The sequence below is a fragment of the Manacus vitellinus genome, unplaced genomic scaffold (assembly GCF_001715985.3).
Source record: "Manacus vitellinus isolate BGI_N305 unplaced genomic scaffold, ASM171598v3 scaffold_0_pilon, whole genome shotgun sequence".
Taxonomy (NCBI): Eukaryota; Metazoa; Chordata; class Aves; order Passeriformes; family Pipridae; genus Manacus; species Manacus vitellinus.
Window position 1 is genome coordinate 56,615,480 of NW_021938789.1, and position 17,022 is coordinate 56,632,501.

At 42.3% G+C, this 17,022-nt stretch overlaps 1 protein-coding gene across 1 annotated transcript; it reads left to right on the top strand.

The window, feature by feature from the left end:
* Positions 1–3,655: 3,655 nt before the first annotated feature.
* On the top strand, positions 3,656–14,859 carry MGST2 (microsomal glutathione S-transferase 2). The gene is made up of 5 exons (XM_008933790.3): positions 3,656–4,088; positions 9,312–9,411; positions 10,605–10,675; positions 12,451–12,532; positions 14,507–14,859. The coding sequence occupies exons 1-5, from the start codon at positions 4,031–4,033 to the stop codon at positions 14,637–14,639; spliced, it is 444 nt and encodes a 147-aa protein (XP_008932038.1). The 5' UTR covers positions 3,656–4,030; the 3' UTR covers positions 14,640–14,859.
* The last annotated feature ends 2,163 nt before the right edge of the window (positions 14,860–17,022 follow it).

A 17,022-nucleotide genomic window follows, 5' to 3' on the forward strand; every position in this document is an offset into this window, starting at 1 on the left:
CTGTGAGGTGTGGAGTGTAAGCCACGCTGATTTCCATAGGGTGAAGGATCTGGGAGAGCGGCTTCTCATCCAGGCATAATTACATGAATTGGTTAAGTGTGACTTTGCCAAGCTCTCTCCTCAGACATGTGACTGCAAGGCCTACCACATCCTATCTCCAGGCTGGTAGGTTTTGCAGCACACATTAAATTTCCCACAGGGAAAAGTCAGAGTGGCTTTGTATACTGTGTTTCCTCCTCCTCTGCTGCTAACAGGCAGGGTTTGCAGAATTCATTTTTCGTGTTAGGCTGTACTTCTTCTCTGCAGATTTACTGCTTGTTCCAGAAACATTCAGGTTAAGAAGAGGAGGAGGTCTGAGACACGGGAGGTGATGAATATTCGCCCTCTACCCAGTTGCATGTCAAGGTATTCCCTGATCACCACAAACATACAGCTCTTGTACAGCAGTGCAGGTGTGCCTGTATGTGCCCCATTTTCCTGAAGGGGTTCTCCCAAGCCATTGCCCTCCTGAGCTCCTCAGAGCTGAGAACAGGTGAAAGTTTTTTAGCAGAAAAGCACTGTTTCAACAAAAGACAACCCCACACTGTAATTACATAAAGGTACTTTTTATAACAATCTAAACTCTGTTTTTGCTGCTACTTTGAAAGCCTACTCTGATTATAATGGGATATTATGCAAGATTGACACAGTTTATATTTTATATACATATGCAAACCCACATTATTCTTTATCGCAGTCTAGAAGTGCAACCCAGATATGTTCTTGCAATGACCAAAGTAAAAAATGTAATGATCCCCAAAGGCCATAAGGAGATCCAAGAGGCCTGTGGGCATTCGGGAATTTATGTGCTTAAAGCACATCAATCTTTTGCACACCCAGATGAGAACAGTATGAACCAATTCTTTCCTGACTTATATTCGATATTGATGGAGGTGACTTAAGGCTGTGCAAGGTGCAGTTCAGGGAACAATCCAAACCTCTGGCTACTACTCTATTTAATCCTTCTAAGTCTGCTCTGCCACCACCATCAAAAATAGTCTGATCTCATGCCACCAGGGTCCCAAGAACAGGGGTGGAAAATGAGGATCTGTTGTGGAAACACTGTCACAAACCAAGGACTCTGAACAACCAGACATTAAACAGAACTGGATAAAATGTACTATTCATCCTTCCTCTGAGACCCCCCACAAAGTATATATGAAATAACCCCAGACATGGGTTACAACTGAGGCAGAAAAAACAATTAAAGAAATAAGTATATTTTCTTCCTCTTTCACCTGTCTCATAGTTCTGATAAGTTTAAAGCCTGACCCAGTGCTACACAGGCCCATGTTCTTTGCAATATACTGTTGAAAAGCAGAGTAACTTAATAAACTGCAGAGCCCACTACTGTTCTTGCTGTAGCTAAACTGCTTTTGATACATGAACCAGTCTCATACATTGTAATAGCATTGATTTACCCTATAAATGTTTCCAGTGAAATACATCAGAATTCAGATATGTTTTCCCTTCCAACCATAGGGGCCTCTCTGCTCTTCAGAGCCTGTCTTCCAGGAGGTATTCTAGAATAGAAGATGCTGCACTGCCACTTGTGACTGGTCTTTAAGAAGACACACCCCACTACAGACTGAACATTGCCCTTTACAAAGCTCTTTTCAGCTCTTCCAGAGACAAAAACTGAGCAGCTTTGACGGAGCAGCTCCGCTAAAAGTGCTTATTTGATCAGCCTGGTTTCACGCTCAAAGTGCTTTTCGTCTCACTGCCCCAACCATCTGCTCTCTCGTGACAGCAGCTCTGCCACCCTGTGGGGATCTGCCTTCGCTGCTGGTCAGCAGTAGCTTCTCTCCAGAGAGAAGAGCCAGCTCCTTTGGGGAGGTCTGTCAGGGTCGCACAGGTCAGCAAGAAGCAGGACCGCTCATTTGCCTTAAACCCCGGGACTAGGCAGACGCCCAGCTCTGACACGCAGCTGCTGGTGTGAACAAGTGCTTCCCCTACTCAATGCATCGGTTTCTAGTGCACTGAAATGCAGTTAGAGAAGCTTGTTTTCCCTGTAGGGCACACATACAAAGTGTGGTGCCTCAATAAAATACCATTCTTTTAAAATAGAAAAGACCTGCGTCTGCTAAGATACCACAAGGGTCACTGGCTTTTCAGTGTTTAAAACCTCTCTTCTTGTTTTGGAGGGAGTTTTGGGTAGCTGCAGAAAAAAAACATGCATTTACAACAGCAGAGCTAAGCAAAGCACACATGAAATACATGCAAGTGAAGGAAATGCAAAATCAGTTTGCATTCAATCAGGAGCAAGCTCAGAAATCAGACACAGACAAGGTGTCAAAATGTCCTGACATAACTGGATAAATAGCTTGGTCAATCCTGGCATCTATTTACATACATCATAAAATTTTGGGTATCTGAGGCACTACTTGTATTTCCAGAATCATAAATAAGCCCAACCTTGTTTTGTGTGGGATCTGACTTCCTATTCTAGCTTACCCCAAGAGGAAGCATAACACAGGCTGTGGGCTGCATATGACTAAAAGCATTATAAATCTATAGGCAACTATGAATTCTCTGCTACCAGTGGAAAGTGAATAGAGTGTTAAGCAGACCCTAGTTCAGCCATAATGGACATGTAACTTAGAATATTTCTCTGGATTTAACGTTGTGCCCTAAATTGTATCCCTGCCTACTTTTCATCACTCTTTGCTGGATTTTGCATATCCATTTCCATTTTGAAATTCACATCTTTTGCATAAAGTTAGAAAAAACCCAATAACTTCAATGTCATCTGGTCTTAAAAAGTTTTGGGTTTAAACCCTTGTGGTTTTAACTTTTCAAATGACCAGCTCTGCCAGTTTTCCTTCACATCCCTCTATCAGCAGGGTGACAATGCTTTGAGCACTTCTGAGCCAGCTGCTAAAAACATAGACTGTGTAGTGAGAAAGTCAAACCCATGCTACACCAAGAACTACAAGTAAAGGGCATAAATCAGCATTTAAAGAGCTACTAAGCACAAACATCCACCTACTGTTATTACAGTATGTCTGCTCTTCCAATCTTTAGAAAGAACTATGTACTGAATTAATACCCAATAAATAACCTTGCAAAATCTGGCGAGGTAAAATAACTGATTTAAAGTATTTGTGTGTGTGTGTGTGTGTGTGTGTTAGCCCTCAAAATTAGCAAGTTTGACAAAAGGCAATGGCATCTCCCACTTTAACTTCATCTGGAGGCAAAGTGGATAGATAATACTGAAGCCACAACAAACATCACACTGGTTTTGTTCCAGTGGTCTCATGGGACCATAAAATCCAATGACATTAAGCTTCCTGTTACTTAGCACTAGATGATGAAAAAATCATTCCTCGAGAGAATCTCTCCCAGTTTTAAGACTAGGCACAAGCTATAGGAACTGTGCTCCAGGCAGTAAAAAACCAGGGGAGATATTTCTTTCTGTCTTTCTCAGTTGTTTTACCCTTTGAACTGTCCCGAACAATTCCTTTCTGCGTGCTGACTACTCGAAAAGTTGTTGCCTTGCCACCCGGCAGAGCCTGTGCCGTACGTGTCCGGCAAATCCCGTAAATCAAGCGCAGGGGCAGCACAAAGCTCCGCTCCTCCCTCGCCTCTCCCGCACCTGCTGCTTTCAAGCGGCGCTGCGAGTGATGGAGGCAGCCCGCGCCGTACCAGGGGCCCTACAAACGCAGAACAAAGGGGCTTCTCCCCCAAAGAGATTGCAACTGAAATCTAAGGCATAAAGGAACAGCTGAATCCACAGAGGCAGGGGAGTCTGGTTTTGTTCTCGCCGCACTTTCGCACGGGCAAGAAGCAGGCAGGGCTGAACTTTTGCAGGGAGAAAAAATGGTCCTAATTTTGCACTCTTGTTTTAAAAACTAGACTGTTTTGTTTCCAGGGCAGAGCTTTGTTGCAGTGCTGAAAAGAACTCTAATTCTCCCACCTGTTGTTTTCCCCCGTTGCTCACTCAGGCTCTCCCATACATACATCCTGTTTGCACACGGAAACTGCTGGGAACATGGCTGGTGATTTTATTTTGCTTGCGGCTGTCTCTCTTCTTTCCGCCTTCCAGCAATGTAAGAAAGAGCTGTGAGTTGTATGGCTGGGGTTTGGGGAGTTTTCCACTGGTTTTGAAGTACTGGGATTTATTTTGTGATAAATTGGTTGCTCTCTGACTGATAACTCGTAATATTTTTTAACAGAAGCATTGTTTACCCTCTCTGTAGTCTGAGAGGCTCAGTGGGACAGATTACTTTTCCCTCTGGGGAGAAACTAATTTGTTTTGAATTCTCTTTTGTTTGTTGATTTTTTGGAATCATACCATTATCAGAGCTTGTAACTGGCTGTAAAGTTACTTCAAAGCCACACTGTGTCTTGGTTTTGATTCTTATTTAAGCATCTATACAACTTAAAACCTAGTAAGTGAGAGTAAATTTGTGAAATCAGATACAACAATGCTGGACTGAAAGCACTGCAAAAGGATGTTTCCAGAAATAGGGATATATACGTAGTATCTGAAATGAAATAAGAAAGCAAACCTTTACACCAGGCAACAAAAAGACCGGCTATTCCATATTATGTTCTCATCACTCCATTTCTTTAAGATCTAAATGGACTTATTTTATGCCCTGCAGATATACCTCTGAGAATCAAGGAATAGGCTGCCCAGGGAAGTAGTAGAATCACCATTCCTGGTAGTGTTAAAAGGGCATGTGGATGTGGTTCTTGGGGATGTGGCTTAGTGGTGGACATGGCAGTGCTGTGTTAACAGTTGGACTGGATGATCTTGGAGATCTTTTCCTACCTTAATGATTCTCTTCTATGACTAGAAATGGGCGAGCCTGAGATGCTGGTTTTGCTGTGTATCAACCTGAAACTGCAGTATGATTTTTAATGTTTGTCATTATTTTCTTTGAAACGTGTTGATGCATGTAGTTGTGTTTACACCAGGGAAAAGATACATTTTGAAGACATTTATGCTATGAGATTTAAAGCAAGTTAAAAATAATTACCCTGCCTTTTTTCCAAGTATCTATAGCACTGCCAACTTACCTAAGCAACCTATCGATGTGGCTTGATTGTTCATTTGTTCTCAAAGCCTCAGCTGCTGAAACAACATCTGTATCCAGCAGGAAGAAAAAGCTTGAGAATCTGACCCTTCCAGTTTAAAAAAACCTCAGCACAACAGAAGGCAAATATAAAGCACTGAAAATTTACATTCTCTTTCTCTGTCATCAGATCAACTACAATAGACGCTGGGATCTCTTTCTATCTGTATAACCCTGTGTCTACCTGGTGGCAATATTTGTCATGAACTTCCAGGAAAGTTCAGCTGGCCTGCCTTTATTTTTAACATAAAAATGTGAAGGATTAAAAACAACCAAACGAAAAACCAAACATTATTTGGAAAAAAATTGCAGCTTGAAAACTCAAGGAGTTTGTACAGATACTGAGAATTTGAAAGGAGTTGGAAAATACCTGTATTCTTCCTTATGATGGATAATCCATATTAGTTAATCTTAGTTAAAATCACGGAAAAGGTGATATAACCTGGGGTTTAATTTACATTGGCAGTCTGACATCAAGCCCAAAGAGCAACCTGTGTAAGACTCTGATCAGCTGACCTGATTTAAACCATCACAGCTTGGTGTACTCTCAGCATGCTTTCTAGCATGGGTAATACAACACAAATTAATTGATGGAAGTTCAAATGAATGTTGTGAAACCAGGGCTGTAAGCATGTGTTATAACCAGTTCATGCAAGGGGAGCAGCCCAGCATGTGAGTGTTTGCTGTGAACTGGACGTGACATACACAGCACTCATGCACTGTTTGCTCTTCTGTCTGTTCTGCTGAGCCTCCTCCAGTCCTGAGTTAGGAGGGTGCTACTGGGCAATACCACCTCCCTGAAGCAGTGGTGGAAGTTGGGTTTCACACAGCAGCCATCAGAGGTACAAGGTTTTGTGTCTCAGAACCACGAGTTATTCAAAGAATCAGGTCAGTCGAAGATGAAGTGGTGCGAAAAATGCCCCAGGGTAGAAAGAAGGAGCAGGAACAACGCAGGAAGTGGTTTCCAGTCATGAATCCAGTTTTAAGCAGTTGAGATTTGCTTGAGATATTACTGTTTCGTAGACTGATGGGAATACAAGGGCATTCAATGAAAGGGCAGAATGAATCCCAGTCATTGATACAGAAAAGAGCAGGGACCCAGGAGTCTCACTACTCCTCTATTTTGAATCATTTCTCTGAACTAGTGACTTTTAAAATAATTTTTAGTATTTCCAGGGCCTGGCAAGACATTATTAAAAAGTATTTGATTTGTTTTTTTACGGACTGTGAGGCCAGGCCATGCAAATTAATATGAACTATCATACACTGTGATACAAGTAGCAGCTCCTCTGCAGGCTTTTTACACATATAAAATGTTTGAGAGTAATATTCCTTGAAAGCCTACTTTGTCCCACGTTTTCAGAGTAAAACTATTAACTCAGTAACCATAAATGCCACCTGAAGATAAAAGCAAAAAAAAAAAAGGCTAACAAAAGCAAGTCAAGCATACTTTGTAACTACCTCAGTCATGTAATTTCACCTGTTAGAATTGAACAACTTGATACAGGGGGAAAAAATGGCTATGAAAATCTTTACTTACTCCTGCTGCACTGCTTTCAGGAGTCCTCATGATAGCACCTCCTGTGAGAGGGGCAGAAGAGCGCACCCATTGCTTTGTTATTTACTCCAGCCCTTGTTAAACCATCATCACAAAACGTTAATTTGGAGTTACATGGAAAGTTTCCATTCACCTGGGGGGAATTAAAAGGCAAGTCCTATGCAGTTAACAAAAACCACAGTAATCATTTCTCTCCTGAGATCTTTTTGCCTCCCTGGTTGGTATCTGTCTAGTTCTGCACACCGGGCTCACCTTTTCTTGTAAGATGACAGACATGACTTTTGTTCTCCTGCTACGCAGTGCCATGGCTTGGCTTTCACTGGTGTCCATTTGAAGCCAAGTCCCCATCAATCACAGCAGAAGCCACTAAATAAGTGCCTTTTATGATGGGTGGCTGTACCAGCACACTAGCACAACCTGCCTCTGCTTGCAGTTAACCAGTCTCCCATGTCCCAATCTCCACCCCTCAAACCTTGTTGACCAAGCAATAGCAGGGGCAAATCACATTACAGCTGAGGCCAGAGGTGTAGCACAGCCTTGATGATTTGCTTTGGTTAATTGTACTAAACAAAAAAGGATGATTTTGCCCCTACAGTGCCTTAATCTTCTTATTTTCCCCAGTAAGTTTATTTTGTCCAGCATCCACTCAAGGCTTTTTTTTAAAAAAACTGAATTGTATGTCATGAGCTACCTTGGCTTGCCTTAGTTCCTCAGTAGAAAAAACCTAGTCCCAGATTGATTGTATACCTAGAATGGCTCATTGCAGCCAGAAAATAAGGAGCATATTACTGGTTAAAAATGCCATTGCACAAAACACTACAGCTCACCCACCCCTTTGACAGATAAGCCAGGTAGGACTTCCCAGCGTGTAGCATTTGTCATAAAACTAGATCATTTTGAGGGCAACAAAAGTTAAAAAACAACTTTTCAGTTGTTTTCAGGGAAAACATTTCTCAGAGGTAATTCTTGTTCCTCTGTACGTTTCAATCTCCATGAAGAATGTTCCCTAAACCCTCTCCAGTGCTATTCTTCCCTTCTGAAAGGACTGCAAGGCGGCAAATAACAAATGAAACATCAGGCATAATCACCAGGCTCTGTGGGGGCAGAGAGGGTCCTGCTGGATGCAAATGCAATGAAAGGTCCTGTAAACATGCCTTGTAGAGAGACAGCTGAGCTGCTCTGACTAGCTTCTGGAGAGAAAGGTTGAGAGGTCACTTGAGCACAGCCTGTAATTACTTATATGGGGAGAAGACAGATGGCAAAACGTCTTTTTGGGCTGAGGGCTTTGGCCACAAGGCTAAGACATAAGAGGTGCATGGGATAGCACCACTAATACCTCTAGCTGTATTTTAGTGCCACTGCTCCCAGAAGGGAGGATGGAAGGTATGTTCTAGGCTCTCACCTTAGACAAGCCTTTTTAGTGGACTCAGGTGGGTGCCTGGTTTCTGGATCCAGATAGTTTAGGTACAAGGTAGGCAGTGAGCTTCTCAGGGTGGCTAGGAACATGTGGCTTCTCAGGACACGGCCAGGAAAATAACTTAGAGATAATAATAATAATAATAATAATAATAATAACAACAACAACTCCAGGTACCCAAAGAGTTTTAAAGGCAAACAGGGTGTTGCTCAGTAGCTCTGCTGCATTCAGCAAAATGCTCTCCTTTTATCCCTGCAACAGCCTCTGTTCAACTTTAAGGGGGAGACTTCTGCAATGAGAACATAAATAAAACGAAATATGCATATACATGTGGGATGGGATCCTAGAATTACGGTCAGAAGTGTAGAGATAGTGTTTGACTGCTTTGGGGTTTTTGGTAAGTAAATTATATTTAGTCACTGTACAGTAAGTAATCTCTCTTTTTCATGGCATGGCATCAGTTCTAAAAAATGCTTTTTACAAGACAGGTAAGTACTATCAGCTCAAGTCAGTGGAGGAGAAACAGCATAAGTTCCTCCAACAAGAAGCTCTCAGAGCTCTCCAGCAGATCAAGTGGAGAGCAGGGAACAGGCTACAGCCTCACCAGTTGCAACTCTCTCTGCTCTTTCCAATAGACTGAATTTTTGAGAGTCCCAGACAGATGGAAAAGCATGTGCTCTAACATATGGATAAATAACTTTAAAACGGTAGCTACCAGATTTTTGTTTCCAAAGACTGCAAGACTGCCCTGTCCTTTAGAGCCTCATAGCTGTTAGTGTCACTAAAACAAAATGACCATATGTCATTCAGACTAGTGGGGAAGTGACTTCCATCGGTGCAGCTTGGTTTGAGATGCTGCTAAGGCAACACCCTACTCCTGAAGTGTGACTAGACTGCTCCTGAGCTGTGTAGTTCGAGGATTCAGGTGAGGTGGAAGGATATTTAAGTCATAGCAAATGCAAATGCAAAAAGAAAACGAATGTATTTCTGAAATAACAATTTCCCCCCTTCTCATGGATGTCACTCGAAGATAAGATCGAAATTTTTGTAAGGAAAAACTGGTTTATCTAATATTGGTCTCTTTGTGCCGAATGAAATGGAGAAAGCAGAAGAACAATGATCTCCATTTAAAAAATTAAGTTAAAAAAAATGTGTGTTAGAAGTGGAACTGGAGTGAGGAACTGTGTCATTTGTGAGCTCTTATTCTGGTTTGCAGGTTATTTTGCTTGGCTGGTGGGGAAATCAAGAATGAAGCACAAGGTCATGCCCCCAGCTGTCACTGGAGCTCCAGAATTTGACAGAACGTTTCGTGCACAGTAAGTCTAGAGATCATTAAGATGGTGGCAGTGAATAACAATTCAGTCCAGAAGAGAAGCAAAAACTTTATCTTAAAAAGGCACCTTTTCTTTTCATCTTTTGCTCAAAAGAACCCAACAACAACAACAACAAACAAACAAAAGAAAAAGAAAATGAACAAATGACTTTTCAAATGGTTCAGATGTTATTTTAATAATAATGGGGTAAGTTCAGCTCATCTCACAGTCACTGTTCAAATTCTGATCAAACTAGGCAACCAGATTACCCAAACTTAAGTAGGATCTGAGAGCTAACACTGTAGCTTGGTCAGATGTTCTGGATCTAGCAAGCTGTGCTTGTCAGTTCTTGGGTTGTGGCTATCACCAAACGTGAAAGAAGAGCAAAGAAAAACTCTGTCTTCACAGTGGATAATGGTGGAATAGACAGTCTAAGAAGACTATTTTCCTAAAGGGCTTCAGTTTGTGATTAACTAATGACGCTGTGCAAAATTGTTTATATTTATTTCAAACAACCCTCTCCGCTGTAACTGTAGTTGTAGTGGATAACAATAATGGGACACACAATACATTAGACAAGTTATTAGTCAACATGATATGTTAGATAAAGAAGCTTACGTGATTCCTTAAAAAGAAATTCATTCGAACAACCAAGAAAAGATATCCCAAGAAAATATTAGTGGTGATGATGTTCACAAATAAAGGTCCTCGCCATAAGAAGATCTGTCATGTGCTGTCTGTGCCTGATAGCACTTCATAAAAGCAGCTGGCCTCAGCAGAGCAATCCAAGCAGCTCTGTGCTTCCTCTGGCAGTCCTGGTAATGCTGACCCACAAAACTTGCACACCAAGTATGGAGACAAGTAATTAACATCACACCCATGTGCTGGAATTCCCACCTTTCTCTGCTGCATAGGCACTTGATTTAGGGTTATTTGTCCTATTTATTTCCATGTAGTTGGGATCCAGATCCTTGCTTAAATTTAAATACCAGGAAAATATTTTAAATAGTTTGTACTGGAGATCACAAAGGAGAGAATTTTAGGAGTACCTAATGCTGCCTTGACTGTGCTTCCACTGGACTCGATAGGATTAACTTTAGTGGCAACAAAACGAAGCCAAAGCTGATCCTCCTGGAAAATCCCACCCATAGTCCTTTTCCTTTCCAAACTGATGTTCTTTCAAATTTATTCTGCAGACAAAACTGTGTGGAGTTTTACCCAATATTTCTGGTTGGCCTCTGGACTGCAGGATGGTTTTTTAATCAAGGTAAACACTTTCTGCTTTTATTTTGAACTGAGAAGTTTTGCATAACTTTTAAAAACCACTTTAGTTCCATCAGGAAGTAGGCATTTCCCCCCCTGCTTTTAATTTCATTACCCTAGCACAGCCTTCTTAGAGGAATGCTCTGTGGCACTGAAATCCCCACTTAGTCACAGCATTTCGTGTAGCCCCACCAGCTTCCACTTCTCTCTGCAAACCAAGGAGCCAGTACAACACATTTCCCAGGAATTCAGCGAATTTTCAGGGTGCATTATTCAGAAAAGCAGCTTCCAGACGCTCTCCATTAACAATTATTTGCACATTATGGGGCAATTCTCACAGAACATCAGGCACAGCTGCCGTCCCTCCGGGAGGAGGCAGCCTGAAAAGACTCAGGTCAGAGCACTCATGCCTGTCTGATGGAGACAGAGCTCAAGCCAACAAAGCTTTTTGCTTTTACATCCCCAATGAGAGACACCACCACTGGGCTGTGACTCATTTGCTTGCCGTGGGACACAGCCCTGAGTGCTGAAGCTCAGTCACAGCAGCAGCATCTTCAGGTGTGCAGTGGGGACTCTTGAAAACCTATTGTGTTTTCTCAGGCACCTAGCAGGGGGGCATTTTTTGCCAAATGTTCTGAACTCAGACACATCAGAGCTTTCATACCCCTCACTCTGTTGGACTTTGCAAGGTCGGCCCGTGATATCTCCTGACAGTGATGGGCTGGTCTCTCATAGAACTAGAACTTGTGACAGAGCCTAAATTTTACATTCTGCTTTATTAACCCTTATCCAACTAATGTTTTAGAAGCGTGTGGGCTTCTCCATTTTCTATATTTGCTCCAAAACAGTCATTGTAGTTTGGAGCTCTCTTACAGACAGAAGTCCCATCTCCATTGTAAATCCACTGTAAATCTAAAGAAGTACCACCTAAGCCAACAAATTGAATATGAAATAATAGATGTATTCATAGACAGACACTTGAATCCAGGAAAAATCACAGTTGCTAATGAGCAACACAAGTACTGTCACATGTAAGAAATGAAGGATGACTATAAACTCCTCTAAGTAAATTTTTAGTTATCTCCCACAGGTATGTTTACGTGAGTTAGTCCAGAACACAGCAAAAGCTGTCCTCTGTAATACCCACACACACAGTTTGAAAACACAAAATTAACAGGCACTGCCTAGTGCTGGATAATACAACCTGCACTGGACCTCCATAACCTCCTCCATCTCTCAAATGGAGGTGACTTTGTACTCTTCCCTCAGGGAGGTCAGAAGCTAACTTCAGTACATGTCCTTGGATAAAAGATGCTATATAAATGCAAAGCAGCTTATTAACAACATAAATAAGATTCTCTTTCCAAAACAAACACTCCCCTTTAGCATGGACTGCCGTAACAATATGAAATAGCAGCAGGCCAAGCCACAGTGCTCCAAACCACTATCCTGTCTCTGGGATAACCACCAAACCAGGGAGGATACAGATGCCTGTCAGTTCCTGAGTTCTCCTTTTGAGGGAATTCTTTTATATTTTTTTGGACAGTCCTATATGCACCTTATCTGTAAACCCATACCAAGAGCCTCCTGCAGTGAGTGTTTAAGAATATATATATATGACTCTTTTCAATGATTCTTTTCCAAGGTAACTTCCCAGCGTATGGACAGCTATGAAAATGCCCAGAGCTATATAACTAGAAAACATATCTAAAGTGGTGAACTGCCATCCTCAATTTTAGTTTTCTGTTTTTCCCACTCTATTAATCTTTCCTTTCCCAGAATTAGCTTCCTTGCTGGGTGTGCTGTACGTGTTTGCCCGCTACAAGTACTTCCATGGTTACGTCCAGTCTGTGAAAGGAAGGTAAGGAGTCACCAGCTGAATGCAGGCTACCAGCTCCAGGCAGTGGCCTGAAGCTGGGCTGAGAGCCAGGGACTGGCAGTGAAAAGTGATTATGATTGAATGCAACATGTGTGAAGTGTCAGCAATAGGTCTGAAGGAGAAACCCTCAGGGAAGAGGGGTGGGTGTTGCAGCAGAAGCCTAGGTTAAGATGAGCATGTGCTACAGGTCAGGAGAAAGAAAAGGTTTGATGCTCACCTTGTGGGCACCTGCTTTGGACTGGGCATAACTGACAACCAGACTCGGAGAGGTCTGAAAACAGAAGCACAGTTTTTGCATCTCATCAGGGTGGGAGACTGTTCATGCAAGGCCTGGACCATGTCTGTCTGTCTGCTCTTTTGCATTTTTCTTCAGTTTGTCACAGTAAGACCTTGTCTCTAGCCATACAAGTTGATCTAGAGGAAGCAAACAATCTGGCCTTGTAGGCTGATGAACTTTCACCCAACAGATAAGAGAACATGGCTTCGGATAAGAGTATGTTAATAAATGTTTTGTGCACAGTGCCTCCTGATATGAACTCTGCTTCAACAAACATGCACACTGGCAAAACACCCTCCACTGTAAACACTGAAATACGTGATTTATTTCTTGTTTCACTGAAGCCACTGCACCACCACCTATGTCCTGACCTCAGGCTCTCTTCCACCACCCATTATCAGTCATAAGAAGAAAATAGCAAGATGTATGCTTGTCAAAAAATTAAAAGACTTGCAATGTCTTCTAGAGGAAGATAGAAAACAATCAGATTATTTAGCAGTGAACAATCCTGCAGCAGTAAAAGGCTGTCCTACAGAGTTATTTTCCATGGTTTGTGTACTGAAGTTACCATTCTCCTTCACTACAGCTCCACTGATCCTTTACCCACTTTTGAAGAGCTGTTGCTTGAGAGAAGGGGGAGGCTATGTTTTCCAGAGCAAATATATGGAGATAGTTTTATATCTCCCAGTAAGAGATGCAATCATTTGAATGGTGCAACGAACACTAGCCAGAAGAGCTGCAACTGCTAAGGAAGTTTGGGGAGCAGACATGTAAATAAATGAAGAAGGAGAGCATAATGGATTTTTTTTAATCAACAAACAAAAAAGTACTTTGTTTGAGAGATCTTTCCTATGTATTACTTCAGTACTCTTAAAACAATAGATTCTGCCTCTCAAGAAAACCATAAATCAGTGGCTGGCTTCACTATTAGACAGAGCTTCACATGTTGGTGAGACTGGTTTCTTTGCATCAAACAGAGAGTGCTGAAAGCCAGCCTGGCAGCCCTGGGAAATGGCTTTGCTACCAAGGCCTGCCTGGTGCTAACCTCCAGCAGGAGCCTCAATTAGCAACAGGTCAGCACAAGTCAGGTGTGTAGAACCTGGCCCCAAAACATACAACAAGCCTCCAGCAGCCTTAGTAGCAAGAAACTAATTTGTCTTCAACCTGAATCTCAATCCTAATCACTGACTACAGGCCTGCTAGTTATAAAGACAAATCTAGACTGCATGCTCAAAGAAGTGGTTACAACTAGGGCTAAGCAAAAGACTTCCTCCATGCTCTCTTGAAACTGAAAAAATCCCATACTTCATCATTTTCAAATCTGCATCTAGACATGGCATGCTCAGAGAGGCTACTTATATCAAGTCTTTAGGCACCAGTAGGATACTCAGGCTCTTCCTTTCTGGTCCAAAAATCCATCTCGAAGTCAAAGTGATAACCAGTTGCAGACTTGTCAGCTCAGCAGAGAGTATCTGCCCAATAGAAGTGGGTATCTGCCCAACAGCAAAAGTCATGTGTGTCATGTGAAAAGTCTCGGTTTATTCCTAAAATACCCCAAGCTAGTGTTGCAGCAGTGATCCTTTCTGATTCCACACACCTCTTCCTAACTTTTGTGGACAATTTCACTGTAATATACCATGTACAGCTTATAACAGTGTTTTTCTGCTTTCCACTTCTAGGTTAACAGGCTTTTATTTGAATTTGATAGTTCTAATTTGCTTGATAGCCCTGGGTGCAGCTGGGATTGTTAGCAGCTTTCTGGATGAATACCTGGACTTCAGCATTATGAAGAAAGTCCGTAAATTGCTCTGAAGACTGACTGTCTTTTTGAGAAATAAATAAATAAATAATGTGGATGCCTTCCCTGGACACCAAAAAGATGATAAGCTCCATGTGAATAAAGCATCAGAGCTCTTTACTAACAGCCTGTTGCAATGTAAAATGCATGTTTTTCCTGAGCTGTTTACACTTTCTTCTTTCCCTACACTCTTGAAAAAGTCAGTAAGACAGAATGTCATGTCACATCTACATTTGCAATTAAATGCTCTCTTTCCCTGGCATGGTATTGCAATCTCTAAACAAATTACATAAAACTAAACCCATTAATTCCCTAAGTAATTTAGTTGCAACTGGCACTACAAGCACGTTACCCAATCTCCTTCAGCTTTGCCAGAGCCTCTGTAGTCTCCCTCCACTCCTCTTCATTTCCCCCAGCAGTGCCAAATGTAGAAACATAATTTCATGCAATATGTTGCTGGGAGGTCCCTGTTTCCCAAGTAAATCCAATCCCACTGCTGTATAAGCATATATGGAAACACTGCTTTCCCAAGAAAACACTTAAAGCTGCTCTTGGCCCTGTGTTTCTGCGAAGATCTTTTGATTTTATACACATGTTTACAGTCCAACACATGCTCAAACACTCTTTCTGTAGAAGTGAGGCCCTCCCAGTCCTCACAGAAAGCCTCTTGAAGAAGGCAGGCTGTAGGCACGTCACACTTCTGAAGGGGAGAGCCAGCCCAGACAAACAGAAGGCACAGAAGCTTTCTAATAGTGTACTGAGGTTGATAACCTAACCACAAAATAATTGAGAGGTGGATCAGGTCCACAGTAACCTTTCATATGAAAAAGGTGGACACATATGGACACATCAGAGGGGGGGTTTGGAAGGAGATGGTCTTTAAGGTCCCTTCCAGCCCAAACCATTCTGTGATTCTACGAAGTTATCTCATGATAAAAAGGCACAACTTAATGCCTGCAGGTAGCAAAGGCTGAAATGGCATTTAAAACATTAAAATTAAACAAGTTCAAAGGTGCAAGGCTTGGGTCCAGTGATGGCTGCCAAGGAAAAAAGGATAGGTGGTGATGGTGATCATGACGGTGAACAGACTGGAGCTGACACAGCTACAGAAAGGGCAGCTCTCCATCACTTAACTCCAGGGAGAAAGTACAACAGGACCACATCTAACTACCACATAAATCACCAGGAATTCTTCCATTAACTTTTCTTTTATGGGCTGAAATATGGAAAATCCACCTACCCACCTGCTGGTGATGCCTTCAGTCAGTCACAGGCTGCAGGAAGTGCTGCCTCCCGAACCAAAACAAAGACAAAGGTCCAAACCATGGAACAGACTTGAAATACAGATTAGAGGAGACCAGAGGTCATTAACTGTGTTTAAATAGGTCTTTCTTTGCCTCTGAAATTATATCATTTCAAGCTTACCTGTTGTAGTTCTTTAGTGTGTTTATAGATAGCTTCCCTCTCCTCCCCTCCACTTTCACAGAAAGAGAGAAACTGCTTTCACACACAAGGACAATTTCATATGTCAAAAAAGACAGGTGTGAGGCTGCAAAGTGTTATCTGGCAACACAGAGCCAGAGTGCAAGGGGATAAACATGAACCTAACATTTTAGGAGCTCCACCAGCTAATGAGAGGGCAGAAGTAGGCCTGGAGTTGAGGATGCCACCTGTTTTCTGAGTCACAGCTTTGTCCCCAGTAAGCCAGGGCAGAATGCCCGTGATGGAAAAGTGTTAAAGACTGACTCATCTATAATTAAAATCAAAACACACCTCTAACAGATGGATGCTGGCAGTGTCAGTGTTTGGTATGAATGTAGTGAGAAGAAGCACACCACTTCCTGCCTGCTGGTGGAGGAGTCAGTACCAGGGTGCACATTCAGCACACACTGTGAGTTGATGCAAATGTTCCTGTTGTAAATGTTCACCTGTTGGTCACTAACAGAAATGATGATGGTCCCCACTGCAGCCTCAAAGCCAGTTGGCACCCAACAGCCTCTTGATGAAAGCATCTCTTCTAAGAAAGCACATGCTTGAGGTGTACACTCCAGCAAGCTGCTCTCCTTCTTTGGCCAGTCTCCTTCTTTGTTCTTCCTTATCCATATCTAGAATGATAAAGGTCTTGGAGTGGCATTAAGGAGAGAAGGGGAACCTCACCTTTAAGGCTGTACGTGGAGCCAAGCCACACTGGCATCCTGAAGGTCCGATGTCTGAACCCTCAAGACTCCCCCATAGGCTGGAAACATGTACAAAGTGGTGTCAAGCCTTGAAGTCTATGTGGCATGCTTACCTTGAACAGCTCATACACATTCAGCAAGTCCACATCTGTGTTCCAAAAGGCTTTTGACAACACCATTCTCATCCTGTCGTAGCAGTAGGTGACAGGGAACTACTCTG